General features: G+C 53.2%; 1 protein-coding gene across 1 annotated transcript; it reads right to left on the bottom strand.

Moving 5' to 3' along the window:
• Window positions 1-13,706: 13,706 nt before the first annotated feature.
• TMEM158 (transmembrane protein 158) lies at window positions 13,707-15,606 on the bottom strand. The gene has a single exon (XM_086698452.1). The coding sequence runs from the start codon at window positions 15,263-15,265 to the stop codon at window positions 14,354-14,356; it is 912 nt and encodes a 303-aa protein (XP_086554578.1). The 5' UTR covers window positions 15,266-15,606; the 3' UTR covers window positions 13,707-14,353.
• Window positions 15,607-22,067: the final 6,461 nt, after the last annotated feature.

Genomic DNA, 22,067 nt, shown 5'->3' with positions numbered 1-22,067 from the left:
AGGCTCAGTCAATTAAGCGTCCGACTCTTGGTTTCTGCTCAGGTCATGATCTCACAGCTTCACGAGTTCGAGCCCCGGGTCAGGCTCTGCGCTGACAGCTCACAGCTTGGAGCCTGCTGCGGATTCTGTGTCTCTCTCTCCCCCTCTCTCTGCCCCTCCCCTGCTCTCTCTTTCTCTCTCTCTCAAAATAAATAATAAAGCCCACTCACTGAGCCCCCCTCCATGCCAGGCAATGCCCGTGGGCTCTTCAGAAGGAATCCATCCCGGCTCTTCCGTTGCAAGGTAGGCATCATGTTCCCCATTTCACACGTGAGGAAACAAACCTCAGGGGTTTGATGCAGACACAGGCAGGTCCCAGCTCCTCTGCCTCCTTGGGAGGTGCCTGGGGTGGGGGGAGCACTGGATCTCTCAGCAGGTGACTCCAGTGCTGGCGGGGCACGCGTGTGTGGGGTGGAAGGGGGGTCTGTGGCATCCGGGGCGGAAGGCAGCAGAGAGGGGCCCTCCTGGGTGTCACCCACAGCTGTCCAGAGCTCCTCCGGTCCCAGTGTGGGCGCTCGGGCAGCCCCAGGTGGGAGGCACACCTGTGTCTGCCCCCAGGTGCTCTAACCCAGGTGAGGCTTCATAGAGCAACCGGGCCAGGGTGGCTCTTGTTGCTTTGCAGGTGCCTACCTGGAGGGCTGTCGCTTGGCAGTAGGAATGCCAGTTCTCACAAAGGTGTCTGCGGCAATTAAAACAACAACAACAACAACAACAAACTGGGGGCACCTGGCTGGCTCAGTTGGAAGAGCATGTGACTCTTGATCTCAAGGTCGTGCGTTCAAGCCCCTCTTTGGTGTAGAGATTACTTATAAATAAATAACTAGGGGAGCGCCTGGGTGGCTCGGTCGGTTACGCATCCGACTTCGGCTCAGGTCGTGATCTCACGGTTCGTGGGTTCGAGCCCCGCGTCGGGCTCTGTGCCGACAGCTCGGAGCCTGGAGCCTGCTTCGGATTCTGTGTCTCCGTCTCTCTCTGCCCCTCCCCTGCTCACACTCTGCCTCTTGACTCTTTGTCTCTCAAAAATAAATAAACATTAAAAAATAAATACTTAAAGTTTAAAAAGAAAAGAATTCAAGAGCCGATAGTCTTTTAAAAAAACAAAACAAGGGGCGCCTGGGTGGCGCAGTCGGTTAAGCGTCCGACTTCAGCTCAGGTCACGATCTCGCGGTCCATGAGTTCGAGCCCCACGTCAGGCTCTGGGCTGATGGCTCAGAGCCTGGAGCCTGTTTCCGATTCTGTGTCTCCCTCTCTCTCTGCCCCTCCCCCGTTCATGCTCTGTCTCTCTCTGTCCCAAAAATAAATAAACGTTGAAAAAAAAAATTAAAAAAAAACAAAAAACAAAAAACAAAACAAAACCCCGAAGGTCATATGGGCCACAGAGGGGTTCCACACAATATTCTCCGGAGCCTGGGCTGGAAGGGGCCTGGAAGGAAACCACAGGAGTACATGATTCTTACCTGTAATTCGAGCCACCAGAGCATTCTGGAGAGCTTGCTGTGGGTACATCTCTGGGGCACCAGGATGGCAAAATTCTGGGATTCTTACTACATCCAGGGAGGTTACATCCTGTTGTCCCCCGGTGAGTTTTGGAGCCACACACTTGGCCTTAGTCCTGGTTCTGTTTCTCACCAGCTAAGTACCCTTGAGGAAGCGACGTAAAGTCTCAGAGCCTCTCCTTCCTCATCATCACAGGGTGGCAGGTGAGGCTGGCTATCGTTGGGGAGGGAGAGGACTCACTTCCTTAGTTCTCAACCCATGGCAGTTATCACTAGCCTTAATTTTAATTATTTGGCACAGCAGTTAAGTGTGGGCTTGTCATAAAATACAGGGCGCCCAGTTAAATTTGAATTTCAGATAAACAGCAAATAATTATTTCACTGCAAGTATGCCCCAAATATCGACTGGGATATACTTATACTAAAAAATTATTTGCTGGGGCGCCTGGGTGGCGCAGTCGGTTAAGCGTCCGACTTCAGCCAGGTCACGATCTCGTGGTCCGTGAGTTCGAGCCCCGCGTCAGGCTCTGGGCTGATGGCTCAGAGCCTGGAGCCTGTTTCTGATTCTGTGTCTCCCTCTCTCTCTGCCCCTCCCCCGTTCATGCTCTGTCTCTCTCTGTCCCAAAAATAAATAAACGTTGAAAAAAAATTAAAAAAAAATTATTTGCTGTCTGTCTGAAATTCAAATTCAGCTGGGCACCCTGTATGTTCCTTTGCTACATCTGGCAACTGAAGGACTTGGGCAAGTTACTTAACTACTCTGGGCCTTGGGTTCCTTATGTGTAAATCCAGGGAACACTAGTAACTTCCTCGGAGGCTTCTCCTGAGGCTCGATGGGAGCCTGGGCGCCTGGCCTAGCAGGTGCCGTGGGATGAGGGTTAGTGGTGCGTGTTGCGGGGGGAAGGGTGTAAGGCAGCCGCCGGGCCCTTCCCCAGAGTCTCCCGCTAGCCAAGTTCTGGGGCCAAGCCCGTCCTCCTTCCGTGGGGGAGGGGAAGCGATTACAGTTGGCCCTCTTGTGTGCCTGCCGCCCCTCTCCCATAGCCCCCAGGTGTCCCACCTTCTACCATGTGTCCCCACCACCTTGGTCTTACCTCTACGGCCCCGCCACCTTCCTGCCTGGGCCTCTGCCTGTTCCTGCCCCAGACACCAGACTCTGGCCCCCACAGCCTGCCAGGAATGGGAGTCCCCTCTGGGTCCTCTGCCCCCGCCCCCATCCCGGATTGTTTCCATCTTTCATCCAGTAATGGATACGACTCCTCGCTGTGGAGGGTGCGGGTCTATCCTGGGCCAGGCCCTAGGCCACGTCTGCTGTGGTCCCACAGGACCCTCTGATGCTGGGTCAGTGCGTCAGCATCACAGGACCCTCCCTGGAGCAGCCAAAACACTGTGGTGTTTCCAGTGATGGAGAGGAGAGCCACCTCCCGGATGGCAGACTCTGGGGAGATAGGATGTTATTCGTGACCAAGAGGAGGCTTCCCTTATTTCAAATGTGAGCCCAAGAGGCCCATTTTCAGGAGAGGTTTATATGTGGCAGTACCTTCTACGGGTCCCTACGGCACTTTTCCCTTCCGGCACTTTTCTCGTACCGCATCACTTGATCATTGACCTAGAGAGTCAGAGGGACGATTTTGAGATTCATTTCTTTGGGGCTGAACTTCTAAATTTTTTTTGACACTTCAGTTTCCAGATGTTTCTTACCATCCCAGTTTCCCGAGCCCCACGCTTGGTTTTAATGTTATTCTTTGGGGGAGATCAGGTTCCCTACATTTTGTAGGTCAGATCAAATTCCCACTGGATGGCCGTGAAGCTCCCAGCAGGTATCTCGTACTGCAGAGATACTCCAAGCTTAGTGGCCATAGAGCCAACCTGAGCTTTGCCTGGTACTCTGCCTTGAGAAAATGTCAGACCCTGGGACTGGATTCAAACGCGAGGGGAAGGCAAAGCTATTTCTCTCATTCTTAAAAAAAAAAATTTTTTTTTAGCGCTTATTTATTTTAGAGAGAGACGGAGAGACAGAGCACAAGTGGGGGTAGAGAAAGAGAGAGAAGGTGGTGACACAGAATCCAAAGCAGGTTCCAGGCTCTGAGCTGTCAGCACACAGCCCGAGGCGGGGCTCGAACTCACAAGCTGCGAGATCATGACCTGAGCCGAAGTCAGACGCTTAACCCACTGAGCCACCCAGGTGCCCCAAGGCAAAGCTTTTTCTAAAGACTGGCCCAGAATCTTCACAAAGGAAGATCTATGAATGCCCCGTAATCGCATGAAAAACTGCTCAACCTAATTAGTCATCCAAGAAATGCACATCAAAACCGTGATGAGAGAGTGCTATACATCCATTAGAACAGCTAAAAATAACACCAAATGGTTATCTGGCATCTGGCAACACCAAATGTTGGAAAAACGCAAACTCATATATTGCTAATGATAGTGTAAAAGGATAAAAAAATTGGGGCACTTGGAGGCTCAGTCGGTTAAGCGCCTCTGTGCTGACAGTGCGGAGCCAGCTTGGGATTCTCTCTGTCTCTTTCTCCCAAAATAAATAATAAACACATCAACTTAAAAAATGACACAGAAACTTTGGAAAAAATGAAATTCTTATAAATATGACTTCCAATTCCACTCTCAGGTATTTACCCAAGAGGAAGGGAAACGTATGTCCCATACGTAAATTTTCATGGCGGCTTTAATAAAGTCACTCAGAACCAGAAATAGCTCCTGTGTCCATCACCTGGAGACTGGTCCGGCCATTCCGGTAGGATGGAATACTGCTCAACAATAAAAAGAAACAACACTAGTGAGACGTGTAGAAGCATAGTTGAATCTCACAGATGTGCTGAGCCAAAGTAGACATACACAGAAGAGTCCATGGTATGATACATTTACATGAAATTCTAGAAAAGGGAAAAACAACCATTGGCAAAAGAGATGGGAAACAGTGGTTCCTCTGTGTGTGTGTGTGTGTGTGTGTGTGTGTGTGTGTGTGTGTTGGATGCACATGTGGTGGTATGGTTAAGGTTAGAGACACAAGGGCACTTTTTGAGGTGATGGAACTGTTCTGAATCTTCTTAGGGTCTGGGTTATGTTGGATGCATTTGTCAAAAGGGATTGTATACGTGTGATCTCTTGCATGTACGTTATACCCCAAGCAAAACAGAACAATACAAACCCCTGTGCCTTCCATAAATAAATTAATTACATGTAAGAAATAAAAGACAGAGAGGAAGAGAACACATTTTAAAACCCTTTCCCCTTTAAATTGGATGCCCAGCATCACTTACCCTCTCCCGATGGAAAAGGCTCATTTTAGTCTTGTAGATATTCTTGTCAATCCTGTTTCACAGAGGAGACAACTGGGGTTCGCCAAGATTAAGTGACTTTTGCAGAATGTTGGTTCCAGCCCCCACTCACTTCATAACCCATGCGGGCCACACTCCTGGGCTCCCACGCCAGGGGCTGGGCACACGTACCCCATGGTGCTTGGTGGTGTCCCCGGAGGAAAAATAGCTTTTACTCTATGATGATAAAGTTAAATAATTGCATTTTATGAAAACAGTCTGTGGTGTAGCAAGCAAATGTTGCATACATTTTTAAAAATAAAAGACAATATGTAAAAAATTGCCCCCTTGCAAAAGGTGGTAATTAGGTAACGTCAGATGCCCCGGAGTGGAGGGGAATCCTCCATTGTGGCCGGAGAGGCCTCTGTGGACGGGTTTGAGAACTAATTCGCTGCATCATTATACCATCGTGCCAGTGTGTCTGGCCGCCAGCTTCTGCCTCTGTTGGCCTGCACTGCTCGCTGAGCAAGCAGGCTCGAGGGTGATGCTCAGGGTCATGCACACCTGAAAGAGATGTGCTGCCCGCCCTTGGTGCGGCTCAACACGCTGGGTTCCTTGTAATCTACCAGGTAGACAGAGAAAAGGACACAGAGCTTCTAAACATGCTGCATAAAGCTTCGCCAAACTTTAAGATTATATCGTAGGAGGGGCGCCTGGGTGGCTCAGCTGGTTAAGTGTCTGACTTCGGCTCAGGTCACGATCCTGCAGTTCATGAGTTCAAGCCCTGCATCGTGCCGGCCGCTCAGAGGCTAGAGCCCGCTTCAGATTCTGTGTGTGTCTCTCTCTTCCCCTCCCCTGCTCACTCTCTCTTTCTCTGTCTCTCTCTGTCAAAAATAAATATTAAACACCAAAAAAAAATTTTTTTTAAATTTTTTTAATGTTTATTTATTTTGGGGAGACAGTGAGACAGAGTGAGGGAGGGGCAGAGAGAGAGGGAGACACAGAATCTGAAACAGGCTCCAGGCTCTGAGCTGTCCGCACAGAGCCCGACGTGAGGCTTGAACCCATGAAGTGTGGGATCGTGACCTGGGCCGAAGTCGGGCGCTTAACCGACTGAGCCACCCAGGTGCCCAAAAAAAATTTGTTTAAAGATGGTATTGTAGGATTGGGGCGCTTGGCTGGCTTAGTCAGCAGACGACGTGACTCTTAATCTCAGGATTGCAGTTTCCAGCCCCACGTCGCGTGTAGAGATTCCTTACAACCTGGGAGCTGAAAATAATTTTTGCATTTTTAACAGATGAAAAAAAAAAAGAAAAAGAATTCGGGACGTGAAATTTCTACGAAATTAACATTCCCATGTTCATAGAGTTTTACTGGAATGTAGCCACACTTACCCATTTACATATGATTTATAGTTGCTCTGAGCCTGTGGGACTTCCCTTATACGCAAGCGTTGAACGCCAACAACCCTTGAACGCAGAGGTGAAGGCAGGCACCTTACACTTCGTGGGGGAGTGCCAGTGTGACAGAGCCCACAGCCCCTCCCTAGCACAAGTGCAGGACATCCGGGGGGCAAGGCCAGCCAGCCAGCCCTCAGCTGAGACAGGCAAAGGCCTGGAGGTCAGCGCACAAGTGGGGTAGGAGTTTGAGGGTTGACAAGCAGGTCTGAGCTTCACCCGCTCATCCTGCCGTTGCTGGGATGGGACTCAGGGGCCAGGTAGGGTGTGCAGTGAATCCTGTGGGTGCCTCCGCCCAGATTCCCTCTGCAGGCCTTCGTCCCTCTCCCCCAGCCGCCGGGAGGGTTTCTCTGGAGAACTGGGCCCGGCTAAGTAGGAGCTGCCAGGGAGGCTATGCAGCCCCTGTACCCGGACCTTGGCCAAGTGATTGTCTGAAATGGGACCACAGAAGACCAGCCCCAGGTGGGGCAACACTGTGGAATGATTCCTCTTCCAGAACTGGTCCAGAGCTGGTTCTAGAGCCGATCAGGCCAAAGCGGACTCCAGCCGAGACCACATCCCTGCTTTCCTCCTTCCCCTGCCCCATCCCGCTTCCCTCAGTCCCCTCCCCTGGAGGACACCCCTTAATAAATCTTGGGTGTGAGTCTTTCCATCTCAGACTCTGCCTCTAGGGAGCCCAATCCTAGACAAGATTCACCCCAGAAGACCTTAACACAATCACTGGGAGTGGTGCTGAATACATTTTGCGCAGAGCCCGATGCGGGGCTTGAACTCACGGACTGAGAGATCAGGACCTGAACTGAAGTCTGACGCTCAACCGACTGAGCCACCCAGGCGCCCCAACATTCTGACCCATTGATGGTTCCTGTTCGTGGCCGATTCCACCCCCTCCCCCGCCTCTGGCTCCATCTCGGTCCTCTCCCCGGGTGTTCTGTCTTCAGCCCCCATCCCTGCAGGAAGCCCATCTGTGTATGGCTTTACTTGGCCATGTGGAGCTGTGACAGCTTTGGGGGGCAGCATTCTCCAGGAGCAATATCCTTCCTGCTTATTGAATCTCGGAATTCGTTTTCGCTCCAAAGACATCAAGTAAACCCAGACAATACGTGGCGGGTCTGTGGTTACGACCCGAGGAGATGAATCACATTGTTCATCCTCTAAAGTTGTGTTCCTTATCAGCCCCATCCGGAAGCTCAGACACAAAGCGGACACATTTCTCCAGGAGGGGTGGGAAGTTCGGTCTGGCTTTGACATGTGTCTGCGGATGATAAATTTGGGATGAGAAAGAAAGCAGGCCTCCCCCACCACAATGCCTACACCCCATCTCCATCAGGCCTTTGGCCCTTGGATACGTTTCAATATCCTGTGCGACCGATTTCTGACCCACCTGTTGGGAACACAGTCTTTATGATTCATTGGCCCTGAGAAGCCCCTCCATTACCTTCTGCAAAGGCAGGGGACCACCAAAGAACCCCTCAGCAAAGCTCTAAGAAGCAGGCACCCTAGGGCTAGAATATGTATAGCAGATGCATTTGGCCATTTGTCAATAAATATTAACCACGGTCGCTTGGTGGGTGCTGGTGTTATTGCCGATACGGAGTCATTTCTCTTGTGAAGGGTAGTCTCTCATTTTTCTGTGGTGCAGCACTTGTAGAATAAAAGTTTTAAAAACAGTTATGTCCGGCACAATCCCATTTTTTAATATTAAATAGTTAGCCATGGACACAGGTGTACAAAAATAGACAGGAAGTAGGTGCCCCAAAATGCTTGGCGGGGCTTCTCTTGGGGGAGGTGGAAAGACGAACTCTCTCTTCTCTTTCTTGTTTACCGATCGACCTTTCTGATGCTTCTACGACGAATATACATCCTCTGTGTTCAAGCAAGGGTGCAAAGATGATGCTCTGCGGCAAAGCGTCTTTCCTTTTTTGAAAGTTTTTTTATTTTTTTTAAAGTCTATTTATTTTGAGAGAGAGCCTGAGTGGGGGAGGGGCAGAGAGAGAGAGAGAGGGAGAGAGAGACAGAATCCCAAGCACCCCTCCCCGCACTGTCAGCGCAGAGCCCGACGCGGGGAGCCATCTCATGAACTGCGAAATCGTGACCTGGGCCGAAATAATCAAGAGTTGGACGCGTAACCGACCGCGTGTCCTCAGTGGCACAGAAGCTCAGCCAAGGACTTTAGGAGATAGTTCTGGGAATACTCAGGCAGTGAGAACATCAGGAAAATGCTCAGGGCGCAGCCAGGAGAGGCCTTGAATTGTCCTGGGGGAGCAGCAGGCATGTGACCAGTCCTCAGAGGACCACAGGGAATCCCCACCTTCCTCAGAACGCGCTCAGACCCTGTCCTGTCCTGGGTGCGGCAGAAATCACCGAGTGTCAGCACCTGCGTGGGGACCCCGGGACTCGGCTGATAGCTGGAAGAGGGGTTGAGAGAAGAAGGTGCTTCTCAGGAGGCAGATAAAGGAGCAGGAGGCTGAGGATGGTAAGGTGTCTGCTGCTAGGGGAGCCCTTGGCTTTGGAGAAAACCGCAGGGGCCCAGCAGTGACGGACCTGCGAGGTGGGGCAGCAAGAGAAATGCCGTTAGTAGAGGGAGTTAGAGCTGATGGGGGTGGGGCAGTGCAGGCCCAGAGAAGAGTGGGCTCCTGAAAATTTCTGAGAGCTAGAGGACCAGTGTCCTCGGGGTAGGAACCCAGGGAAGATGGAGAACGAGAGAGTAAGTCCCAGAGACCAAGACCCTGCAAGAAAGATCTGGTTGCCCTTGGGGGGAGTTGAGTACAAGCCGACTACCGGGAGCAGTTTGCCCTAAGACCACAGCCTGAGCAGGGAAGAGCCAGGAACAGAAGGCCATGCCCGGTCAGTGCCTGCCCACGGCGAGTGTAGTGAGGAGCCTGTGCTCTGCTACACTGTGTGCTCCCCAGCAGTCCTCCCACCCAGAAGGACCAAGTAATGCCCCGGGAGAGATGCCCCACAAGAGGCACAGCAGAGCCAGGAAAGGCCAAGGCGCCCGCTCTAGAGGATGCGTCTTCCCAGTGTTCCCAAGGGAAGGTTCAGCCATGCACCCAACGTCTGTACTTGTTCTTAACTCTCCCAGTCCTCACAGCTTTAAACCTCTTCTCCTACCTGGGAAATGGGTGGTTTCTCCCCAGTGACAGGAGAGAACCAGCACAGTGAAGACCGACTCCCTTCTTGCCCCCAACGTCACTGAATTAGCCATTTCTGCGCAGTGGGGGAGGGGCGGGGCCAGGAGAGAGGGGGTGCCTGCTCTGACCTCTCCTTTTCCTTTCTCCCCACTTTAATCCTAACCTTTCTCCCATCCTGCTCCCTAGATGACTCCTACATCATGGGGATCCAGAGTGTATTTTTGTCCAAATCTTCCAGACTGAATTCTCTGGGGACCCACTTTGCCCAAACATTGGAACAGCCACCAAGCTGATGACCTCCTTCGCTTGTAAAATCCCTGGGGGGGGCAGTCTAGCTGTCAGTGTGGGCAGGTGCCACAGGAGGAGAGTCAGCATGGCACTCCTGGGGTGAACTCTTTGTCTGCCGAGCGAAGTCCCGGAATTCTTCTGGGGGGCCTGTAGGTCACAGTGGTGTTGGGTGTTGCTCGAATCAATGCTGCTCCTGGTACCAGATTCTCCTCTCCTCTGGGGACTGGAAACACGATCTCGTGGGCTCCCCTCTCATTGGGTGGGGCCAGATGACTCCTTCCAATCAGTAGGGTAGGATGTGACTTCTTGGATGGAGCATTGAGTTGCCTGTGTGAGACCGTCCAGAGTTTCCTTCCTCCTAACCAGATGATGGGGCCCTATTGTCAAGTCAGGGTCACCCTCAACCTGGATCCCTGAGTGATTCCAATGGGCAGAACCCCTGCCCACTTTGACCGTGTGGCATGAGCAAGGAATACGTTTTTCTTGTGTTAAGCTGATGAGATGTCGGGACTGCATACTACTGAAATATAACCCGTTGTATCCTGAGAGATACCATCATTTGAGAGAGAAAAGGAACAGGCTTTCTTCCGACTTGTGAATCTAGGAGGTGCAATGATTAAGCAGGCATTGATTGGAATTAGGGGTTATTTCCCATATCACCCCTGATTGTGGATATTACAGAACTACCCAAACGGAAGAGAAAAAGTACAGCTGTGTGATCTGTGTAAAAGGAATAGAATGGTAATGATCTGTTCCTCAGATGGTCCTTGTTTCTTTTTTAATGTTAATTTTTGAGAGAGAGAGAGAGCATGAGCAGACGAGGGGCAGAGACAGAGGGAGACACAGAATCTGAGGCAGGCTCTGGGCTCCGAGCTGTCAGCACAGAGACCGATCTGCGGCTGGAACTCAAGGAACCGCGAGATCGTGACCTGAGCCGAGGTTGGACGCTTAACCCACTGAGCCACCCAGGCGTCCTGGATGTTCCTTGTTTCTAATGACCACGTGGCTGGAACAGTTCCACATCTCGTTAGGTACAGTGCCCATCACAGGCTGGGTTCGAGGAGAAGCGGGCTGGGAGCTAGAGATCAGTGGGCAGGAGGTTTGTTAGGGAGTGCTCTTGGATTGACAGCTGTGGGAGGGAAGGGATGGGAGGAGGCCGGAACAGCCAGAGGGGAGAGGCCAAGCCTCCGTGGAGTCTCAGCGGAAGCCTCCGCCAATCCCACCAGGAGTTCTGAAGGTGGGAGGACATCAGAGCTTCCCCTAGAGGGCTGGATGTTCACGTGGATCAGATGGGTCCTTGGATGTGGTGCCCCAGGAAGGGGGTGTGGCTTTGGGCCGGGTGGCTGTCTTCGGCTGAGGCAGGCCCTAGGGGAGTCAAGGGTGTTCAGATCCAGGCCAGGGGGGGGCTCTCACGATGAACGCGAGGCAACTCAGTAGGGCAGCCCATAGCAGTGGCTGGAGTTTGGACGGTGGGTACACATCCTCTTCACGGGTAAAGTCTCTCTCAGGAGAAGCAAAAATAACTGGGAGTGATGATTTATTCTGGGGACTTAGCTATGTCACTAGCAGCCCAAGCTGTCCCCAGGAGGCTTGAAGAATGGGCTGGAATCTGGGGATTGTGGGCATACGTGCACTCGCTGATTGGCCTTTAAATAAAACGCATACGTGGAAGTGTTTCACTACTGAGACTATGCAAGCGAGACCCCCACAGACCCCACCGCTGTGCCTGCCAGGGCCTGACTTACTTTGCCCAGTGGGCAATCCTCACGAAAAAGGGACAGGACGGACCCAGGCTCCATCCTTACTGTGTGGCCTCCTGCTTGGGGCTCTGGCTCTCAGAGAGCCGCCAAAGTCAGCATGAAAAGGAGCCAAGCAGTCCATCCGTTTTTTTTTTTTTAACATTTATTTATTTTTGAGACAGAGAGAGACAGAGCATGAACGGGGGAGGGGCAGAGAGAGAGGGAGACACAGAATTGGAAGCAGGCTCCAGGCTCTGAGCCATCAGCCCAGAGCCTGACGCGGGGCTCGAACTCACGGACCGCGAGATCGTGACCTGAGCTGAAGTCGGACGCTCAACCGACTGAGCCACCCAGGCGCCCCCAGTCATCGGTTTTATACATGCATAATATACACGTATGTCTACATGCACGTGCAGGCTCTATGGGCAATTCTGGAAATTGCCAGAATTACTATTGCCAGACCTTCCTTTAGGAAGGTCTATTGTTGCAGCAATAGATATCAATATTCCAGCCCTGCCCTAAGAAAGTATTCATTAGGGCCCATCCTATGTATGTATGCATGTATGTATATAGAGTGTGTGCATATGTTATACACATATATGCATAGCTTTTACGTGTTTTTATTTATTTGGAGAGAGACATAGAGAGTGTGAGTGGAGGAGGGGCAGAGAGGGAGGGAGACAGAGGGTCCCAAGCTGGCTCCATGCTGTCATCGCGGAGCCTGATGCAGGGCTCAAACTCACAAAATTGTGACATCGTGACCTAAGCTGAAATCAAGGGCTGGACACTTAACTGAAGGTTTAGTCTCAGGTCTGCCTCCACAATTATGTAGTTGTGATTGAAGGCAAAATGCTGAACCTCTTTGACCCTTAGTTTCTATCTTGGGAAAAAGCAGGGAGAGAGAGAGAAAGAGCATGTGTGTGTGTGTGTGTGTGTGTGTGTGTGTGTGTATGTATGTTGCCAGGAATCCTTAATGTGACTTCGAGAATTACAAACACCGTGATTATATGAAAATTGACCAAGGTTAGCAGTTACTGGTTTTCTCCTGTTAGATACCCCAGGGCTGAAAAAAGAGGGCAACTCGCGTACCCCCTTGGCTTTGGGGCATAAGAACATCTGCAGTGACTTGTGAGGCTAATGGGTTTGCATTACATTGAACTTCAACATCTGGATCTGGAGTAGGGGAAGGCCGTCACCCTCACCCCCTTCTCTCGTGGCTGGCCTCGGCAAGAGATAGCCCTGGATCCTCTCCTTCAGATTCCTGTGGAAAGGGGGGGGGGTCTCATTTCTTTGATATAATAGATACATCTCAAGATTAAAGGAGGCTACATCTTTCGAAGGTTCCCTTCCACTAGCATACAGCAGTTCTCAAACTCGAAAGACATCAGGACCCCTTGGGAGTGCTTGTTAAAACACGGATTGCTGGGGTGCCTGGGTGGCGCAGTCGGTTAAGCGTCCGACTTCAGCCAGGTCACGATCTCGCGGTCCGTGAGTTCGAGCCCCGCGTCGGGCTCTGGGCTGATGGCTCAGAGCCTGGAGCCTGTTTCCGATTCTGTGTGTCCCTCTCTCTCTGACCCTCCCCCGTTCATGCTCTGTCTCTCTCTGTCCCAAAAATAAATAAACGTTGAAAAAAAAATTTTTTTTTTAAATTTTAAAATGGTTTTTGCGTCAGGCCACTTTAAGGACTTTTCATTTATTCTGCTTCTGAAAACTGGGAAGGATCTGAAACCACTGTCCAGCAGTCACCGAGCTTACCTTAGGGGGAAAAAAAAATCTTATTAATGCCAACATAAAACCTCAGGTTTGCAAACTCGGTTTTGGAATGTGCTCATATGCTAAGGTTTACACATACGAAAAGGATATCTACCTGCTTCTTGCTTTTTAAAGTGAGTCATTTCCGTGAAGGATAGATACCTGGTTCAGGGGAATGATTGATTTTACCATTTTGGTATTTTACTGGGTGTTTCGCAGATGGTGAGGCAGGGGACAAAAAGGCAAATGACAGAAAACCCTGTGTGCCACCATGACAAACGTCAATGAGGCCGAGGGGTGGGGTGGGGGTGGGTGTTGGCGGGCAGCTGGGGTAGAAGGTGAAATTGCGTTAGGGTAAGTAACACGGTTAGTTTCCATCACCCCCCTCTCCCAGCCGGGCCAGCCAGGCAGCAGGAGCCCCTCTCTGACTTTGGAGAGTCCCTCCCTCACATTTCAGGGCAACATCTTGTAATTCTTGGATTCCTCTTCCTAAATCAAATGAAGAAAAAAGCTACATACGCATCTCTGGAGGAAAATGTCTGTATTAAAAGCCAAAAAAAACCACAGAAGTACAAGAAACGCCCACCAGGCCACGTCACTGGATAGATCGACTTGGAAAAGGTTCATAAAGTTCATTTTCAGCGGTAACAATATGTGGGTGTGAAATCCTTCCCATGCCTCCCCCCTCCCCCACCTTTAAATAAATAAAAAAAAAAACAAGAAACTTCAAATACTAGGTTTGGATACAAAGAGCTTCTCTTCCTACGCAATAGCAATTTGATTTTGTTTTGTTTTGTTTTTTTACTAAAACTTTCATTTAAAACAGTTATTAAATATATAAAACAAATACACAGGATTTGGTCATTTTCTGCCATGAATATAGGGCACGTGGGTGCGGGGAGGGAGGGCAGGGGGATGCAACCGAGGGGAAAGGGCCCCATTTCCCTCCTCCGTCTTCCGAGCTGCGCGGCTCCCACCTTGCAGCTGCCCCCTCGGGACCAGAAGCGCCGCCCGCGTCCCGCTGGGCCACCCCGCTGGGCCCCCTCCGGCCGCCCCCTCCCCGGAAGAAGAACTAACGGTCACGACAGCACGAAGCACACCGGCCGAGCCTCCCGGCGGGAAAGGCACCCGAGAGCGCGGACACAGGGCGGGCGCGGGGAGGAGCGGGGCGGGTCACTTGGCCGCCGCCCCCGAGGTGACGGCCGCGGCGGCGGCGGCGGCGGCGGCGGCGGCGGCCGCGGCGGCGGCGGTGGTCCCCGCGGGCACGGCGGCGGGGGCGGCGGCGGCCGCGGCGGCGCTGGCGGTGGTCCGGCGCTGCTCCATGCCGTTGGGCAGGAAGCCGGCGATGATGGGCACCGGCCAGATGAGGGCGGCCACGCTCCACACGACGATGACCAGGGTCATGAAGCAGGCCACCAGCGTGGACTCGATGGGCTTGCGGTTCAGCCGCCAGCCCGGCTCGCCCTGCAGCTCCTCCAGGCTGAAGTCCAGGCAGCAGAAGTGCAGCGGCTCGCCCTGCAGCCACAGCGGCCCGGGGGGCTCGGCCGCGGGGTAGGCGGGCAGCGCGGTGGGCGCCCCGGCGGCGGCGGCGGCGGCGGCGGCGGCGGCGGCGGGCCGGAGGCGGCCGGGGCGGCGGCCGCGCACCCAGCCGCAGCCCACGCACAGGCGCAGGTCCTGCTGCGCGCCGCCGGCCGCCAGCCCCAGGTGCTCGATGAGCAGCGGCGGCCCGACGCGGTGGAAGGCGGCGGCGAAGAAGGCGCGGCCGTGCGCGTTGGTGGAGAAGAGCAGCAGGTCGCACTGGAAGCCCCGCGGGCGGCCCCAGCGCACGAGCAGCGAGCTCAGCATCTGCCGCTGCACGCTGATGTTGCACGGCGCCGCCGCCGCCGCCTCCTCCGGGCCCGGGCGCTCGGGGGGCCCGGGCGCCGCGGAGGCCAGCAGCCGCGGGGCGGCGGGCTCGCCCGCGGACGACGCGTTGACGGAGGCGTTGGGGGGCGCCCCACCGAGGCCCGGCGCGTCCGCGGCCCCGCCGCGGGCGGGCGGCAGCGGGCAGGCGGCGGCCAGCAGCGCGGCGAGCGGGAGCAGCATGGCCTGCGGCGGGCGCCTACGCGCGCGGGGCGGGCGGCGGCTGCATGGCGCACGGACGACTGGCCGGCGAGCGGACGGCGGGACCGCGGGAGCTGGCGGCCGGGCGGAGTGGGGGCGCGCCCGGCACCCGGCAGCCCGCGGGGGCGGCGCGGAGGAGGCGGCGGAGGCGGCGGCGGCGGCGGCGGCGGCTCGCTCGGCACGGGGATCCCTCCCCGGCCCGGCTGCGTCTGGGGTTCCCCGCCGCCCCCGACGCGGGGGCCCTCGGACGGCCGGGCTGCTCTGCAGGGCCCGGCGCTCGCCCGGAGCAGGATTCCCCGGCTCGGCTCCGCCTCCCGCGCGCCCCGCCCCGCCCCGCCCTCCGCCCGCCCGGCCGCGAGACTCGGGGGAGGGCGGGGTTCCACGCGCCGGGCCGGGCGGGACGCGCGCGGGGTGTCGGCCTGGGACCCTGCCGCCTGCGCGCGGCCCGGCCCGGGGCGGAGCGGTGGGTTGCGGGAGCCGCGCGGGGCGGGGGTGGGGGGTGGGGAAGGGGGCGGGGACGGTTAGCCCGGCCGCGGGGCGGGGAGCTTGCCCACGCGTGCGACTCCGGGCGGAGGAGGCGCCGTGGGACAACAGCGTCCTCGCATCCCCTGGTCACGCCGAGGGCTGAGCCTGCGAGTGCTCACCTGGACCCCTCTTGTTTTACAGAAGGGGAAACTGAGGCCGAGAGACGCCCCCCCCCCCTTCACCACCCCCCCTCACCTCCCAGGCCACCCCACAAGCCAGGAACAGGACTCCGGGCCACTAGGCTTTCTGCCTTTCCACGATGTCTCTTAAAATCAATCTCAAATCTGCAGAGTTTCTTTTTTAATACGCCTCGGACACGTTAGACCCACTTGGTATTCTGAAGGCAGGCGGAACCCGGAGGAAAACGCCAGGCACTCCACACGAGTTTTGGGTGGGGATGGGCTGGCGACAGTGTGAGCCTCGCAGCCCCGCGGCTCCGAGGGAGGGGTCGCGAAGGGGTGTTTCACTCCCAGGAAGCCGCTGCTCCCGTGCAGGGCCCCCACCTGGCCGGCAGAGGAGCATTTGTCTGTACAATCCGTGTCAAGGGACAGTTCATCCCTTTTAGGATAGACAGTAGGTTGGGAGAGGCCTGTCAAGAATAAGGAGCCACAACCAGTTATATTTTAAGAACACTTTCCTAGTTGATTTGGCCTCTTACACTTGGCGGGAAAATCACTGATGCCCTCCAAGAGAATGACCTATGGTTTAAAGCCACTGTGCTCCCTGAGCACCAACTCTTTCTGAGGCTGGAAGCCGTGGAGGGACCCACCGGCAGGAAGCAGTCAGCAGAGTGGGCCTCACTGAGGTGAGTTTCCTGAACGGAACTATATTGCTAGGCGTCATGGCTGATGACATTTCTGGAAGCTGAGCATTATGTCTAACAACGAGTAAAAGCAGGTTGAGAAAGATGTAAAAACAGCCTCGAAATATCTGAACCTACCTGGCCTCTTTCCAGCTGGGCAAGTCATTATTCTGACGTGGCCTTGGTTTCCCCATCTGAACAGTGAGGTCGGTGGTACCTGCCCAGCAGGGATGCTAGGATAAATGCACCCAACCCAGTGTCCATCTGTCTGTCCACAGAAGTGCTTCCGTGTCCAGTGGTGGCTGCTGTGATGTCCTTACTATTAGTCTTGTCAGAACTGGCTGTCTGGAAGGGTCCTTGGTTTCTATAGAAATGATACATTTCCCCGAGGGACTAGGACTCCCCTTTTGTTTAAGCCCTCATCGCTTTTCTGCTGGGAAGTGATGCTCCCAGAGAGAATGATGTGCATTTTCATGCTTCTATTAAAAATTACTCTTCCTTTAAAAGCCTTGCACGTCAGGAACTCTTTTGACTGCCTTTGGGGGACTGAGCAAGGGGGGCCTGGGAACAGCCCCAGAACGTCAGGTGATGTGAGGGCCGAGAGAGGCCCAGTCTTCAAGGGGTGCGTTCTAAGCTTGGCCACTGTGTACAATAGTGGGTGACGCTCTCTAGGGTTTCGGCCAGAGGTGGGGGCTCCCTGGTTTTGTCTGTGCAGCAGAGAAGGCGGCAGCAGAGGGAGAAGACAAAGATCTGCTTGGGGGGGGGGGGGGGGGCGGGGAGGGCAAGCAGTTTGCTGCGAAGTCATATCACCGTAGCCCCGTGTTCTGGCCACCGGCCTCCTGGCCTCGTTTCCAGCACATGCCACAGAGGTCCGACACTCACCCTCACTCAGAGGGACTGAAACTCTACATTGATCTGCCTTCTTTTTGAAAAAAAAATTTTTTTCAACGTTTTTTATTTATTTTTGGGACAGAGAGAAACAGAGCATGAACGGGGGAGGGGCAGAGAGAGAGGGAGACACAGAATCGGAAACAGGCTCCAAGCCATCAGCCCAGAGCCCGACACGGGGCTCAAACTCACGGACCGCGAGATCGTGACCTGGCTGAGGTCGGACGCTTAACCGACTGCGCCACCCAGGCGCCCCTGATCTGCCTTCTTTTTGGACAGTTGGAATTGGGGAAGAAAAGGCAAACAGTGAAGTTAGTTTCTGTCCTGTTGACTGCTGTGTTACCAGCACTGAGAAGAGGACCTAACAGGGTAGGCAGAGGCTCAGAATTAGTGCCATGTCACCTTGTGGAGGTTGGGTTCCAAAGTCTGTAGGTGAGTTAGAGGATCTGGTGCAAACCTCTTTTATTTTGAGAAAAATTGTCAGTTGAGTTTCTTTTTGTCAGATGCGTGTTTTATAAACGTATGCGAATATGTTATAACCTGCCTACAATATGGCAGATAGTCTGTGCTTATATTCACGGCTTGTATTCCGTGCCACACTCTTTCTTGTATTTGAAATTAGCTCAAATTGATTTGTTCTTGATTTCTGTGAGGATTCTGTCTTTGGATATTTATGTTTTCTAAGGGGGTGAAAATTATTTTGGAAACCAAGTCCAAAGTGCTGTCTTATACACACAGTGATTTCCTTCCTCCAGTCCTTCAGTTCAAGTTCACAACATCCTGCTATGATCATTATATATAATATATATATATACACACACATATATATTGTATATAATGTATATGTATATACATTATATATAATGTTTTTTATTCTTGAGAGAGAGAGGGAGACAGAGTGTGAGCAGGGGAGGGGCAGAGAGAGAGAGAGAGACACAGAATTTGAAGCAGGCTCCAGGCTCCAAGCTGTCAGCACAGAGCCTGATGTGGGGCTCGAACTCACGGCTGAAGGCGGCCTCTTAACTGACTGAGCCACCCAGGCACCCCTGTGTGTATTTTTTTTTTTTACTTAACAGAGGAATACATTGTTTGGCTTACACCCCTAATTCATGATCAGCTATATAGTATTTATATATGAGATAATATGACTTTGTACCATTTGTGATAATATGGGTATGTAACATATATAAACAATAATATGACTTTGTGGCATTAAATAAGGGAAAATGTCATCTGTATGTTCTGTTGCCTTTACAGAATAATGAAAGAGTTACATATTTAGAAACATTAAAAACATATAACATATTGTATCATATGTTATAAACATATTTAGTATATTGCATTACAACTGCATTGTATAAAGGTTGGGAATCAGCAGAGGAAACAATGAGAACCCGAGCTACCTGGTCTCTACTTTTCTGTATGTGCATAATTCTCCTCCTCCTCCTCCTTCTCCTCCTTCTCCTCCTCCTCCTCCTCCTCCTTCTAAGTGTTTATTTATTTTGAGAGAGAGAAAGAGAGACAGAGCACAAGTAGGGGAGGGGCAGAGAGAGAGGGAGACACAGAATCCAAAGCAGGATCCAGGCCCTGAGCTGTCAGCACAGAGCCCCATGCAGGGCTTGAACCCATAACCACGAGATCATGACCTGAGCCAAAGTCGGATGCTTAGCTGACTGAGCCATGAGCCACCCAGGTGCCCCATAGTTATTCTTTTCTGCGTTTTGCATACTCCCTAAAATGTGCAACAATTACTTCTGAAAAAAAAAAAAAAAGAGAGAGAGAATTATAGGCGTGCCTAAATGGCTCAGTGGGTTAAGTGTCTGACTCTTGATTTCGGCTCAGGTCATGATCTCTGGGTTCATGGGATTGAGCCCCATGTTGGACTCTGCACTGTTATCGAGGATCCTGCCTGGGATTCTCTCTCTCCTTCTTTCTGCCCATCCCCTGTGCGTGTGTGCTCTCTCTCTCTCTAAGCAAATAAACATTTAATTTTTTTTTTAACGTTTATTTATTTTTGAGACAGAGAGAGACAGAGCATGAACAGGAGAGGGGCAGAGAGAGAGGGAGACACAGAATCTGAAACAGGCTCCAGGCTCTGAGCTGTCAGCACAGAGCCCAACGCGGGGCTCGAACTCGCATACTGGGAGATCATGACCTGAGCCGAAGTCGGCCGCTTAACCGACCGAGCCACCCAGGCGCCCCGTAAGCAAATAAACATTTAAAAAAAGAGAGAGAATTGTATTAAAGCCTCACCCCCTTTTGCAACTGTTACTGTTTTGCTCTCTTCCTTCAGCCTGGCAGGGACCCTGAGGGCCAGCCAGGGACATAGGGTGCGCAACACCCCGTTGCTGACGGACTGAGCTGATGGGTTTAGAGCACTGCCTGAGCTATAGGCAGAGACCTGCTCATATGCCGTGTGGTTCCCGGCCTGCTCTCCAGTCCATCTCCTACCCCTTTCCGTGCCCCTCACCGGCTCTGTTCCAGGCGCACTGGCTTCCTTGCTGTTCCTGGGACGTGCAAAGTCAAGGTCTTTGCCCCTGCTCTTCCCTCTGCCTGGGCGGCTGTTCTTTGTGACACTGCCTTTGCCGGCTCCCTGTTTCCCTCGGCTCTCTGCTGCGATGGAGGTTCCTCGGCGAGGCCCTTCTCGACGGCTCCTGTAAAACAGCACCATTGCCACTGTCCCCGTCACCACTTCCTGTGCACTGTTCCGCGTCTTCCTAGTACTCACCGCCAGCTGACATACTCTTCTCGGTTTAACGTCTCTTTATTGGAATGTCTACCCCCCCCCCCAAAAGCAGGGCTTTCTCTGTTTTGTTCGGGGGAACAGTAAGAGGTTCGGTGATAGTTGGCGAATGAGTGAATTCCAAAGGCTGCCCGTCCAGCAGGTGGGATGTGGGTGGCGGTCTAGGGAGTTGAGAGGGACAGAGCCACACCGGTTCCCCAGCAACAAGACTGGTGTTTCCCTACCAGCCTGCGGGCGGGAGGCCGCCCACCAGGCCCTGCCCAGGGCTGGCTGTGGAACCCGGCCCCACCGGAGGACCACCCGGCCGGGCAGAGTCTTGCGTGGAGGGCTAAACTGATCTCATGAACCCTGGCCGCCCAGCTGCACCGAGGAGGGGCACGAGCTGCTGCAAGCCAAATTACTAGGAACGTTCCAGATGGACCCAGACCTTCCTTCTATCGATGTAAGGAAGAAAGGCAAATGAACCTCCTTCCATCCCCCCAGATCCTGTAATTTATAGAAAACAAACGGAAGACTTTCAGCCATCCTCTGTTTTGTTCATAAAATACCGAGAGCACGTTTTTCCACACGGACCGTATTGGTAGAAAACAATCACCGAGGATTTCAAAGAAAATAATTAGTAATGCGGCACGGTAATTTCATTCTCTTCGTTTCCTCTGCCCCTCCCCGGTATTAGCTAATTTTTCCTTGTACCGCCTATGAAGTAAGACCTAACAAAAAGATCTCTTTGGGTTATTTGAATTCCTTTTATCCAACGACCTCAGAGTGTTGCAGGTATAGTGATTCGTTAGTCCTCCCCTATTATGCGGGTGGAATATCTTAATATTATTCCCACACACTGTAGACTGAGAAATAAGCAAGAACCACAAAAGCGTCGTAAAAATAGGACAGAGAAGAGACAGGCTCAGAAACCAGCGGCTCAGCCACATCAGAGTCACTGGGGAAGGCCTCGCTACTTTGTTGGTGTGTGTTGGGGGGGGGGGCACTCAGCGAGTGGTGGGAGGATATTTTCCACGCCTGCCTCCCTGAGAAATCCTATTCCTCGGATGGGAAACTCGAGGACTGGTCACAGGGGCAGCTGAAGAGCGGGCCTCTGTCGCGGGGCCCCTGGGGGAGCCCCGGAAGCCCCCCCCACCCCCTGGTGTTCGCTGATAAGATCCTGACCATCCTGTGCCCTCTGCTTCCGTGCAGCTCCGTCGTCTTTCTGGGCACCTGAGCCAGACCTTCAGGGTGTGGGCATTTATTCTTCCTGATCGCTGTGGTCGGAAGGGAGATTTATGTCCGCATAGCCCCGGCAGCAATTATAGCCCGCACAATTCGTTTGGCAATTAATCATAGGCGGCCCCGGGACACGGCTGCCGTAGCCCGCTTCAGGCTGTTGGTTGGACTTAACTCTGTCTCGTGCATTTGTGGTTTGCTTGTGGGCACCCTCCGTGCATGGTGGGCAGGGCCACTGCTGGTATCTCTTTTCTATCCAGGGACCTGAGCATCATTCTGGGTTTCCGGGGAGATTCCAGCAAAGACTTTTTGAGGAAAGAAGGAGCCTCTGCTGTTATAAAAAGATGAAGAGTCTAAGAGCCACCAGGAGGAGTAAAACAGTGCCCAAGTGGTACGTGTGGAGAAAGATTCCAAGGGGAAAGATGTGTCTGCTGAGTGAGCACCTCTTCTGGGCTTGGCCTCGCATTGGCACCTTCACCAGATGACGATTGTCCCTTAACAGACACTTGTTGAGTGCCAGGCACCGTGTCAAGTGCTTGAAATGCATCCTCACCACAGTCCCCCGAGGAAGACATTGCCATGGCCGTTTTCCAGATGAGGTAAACTGA

The sequence above is a fragment of the Puma concolor genome, chromosome A2 (assembly GCF_028749965.1).
Source record: "Puma concolor isolate L17-30 chromosome A2, mPumCon1.1.hap2, whole genome shotgun sequence".
NCBI lineage: Eukaryota > Metazoa > Chordata > Mammalia > Carnivora > Felidae > Puma > Puma concolor.
Note: the sequence above shows the minus strand (reverse complement) of the source record. Positions and strands in the feature narration are given on the sequence as shown.

Coding starts and splice junctions, on each gene's coding strand:
- TMEM158 (XM_086698452.1), bottom strand. CDS start 15,265: ATGCTGCTCCCGCTCGCCGCGCTGCTGGCCGCCGCCTGCCCGCTGCCG.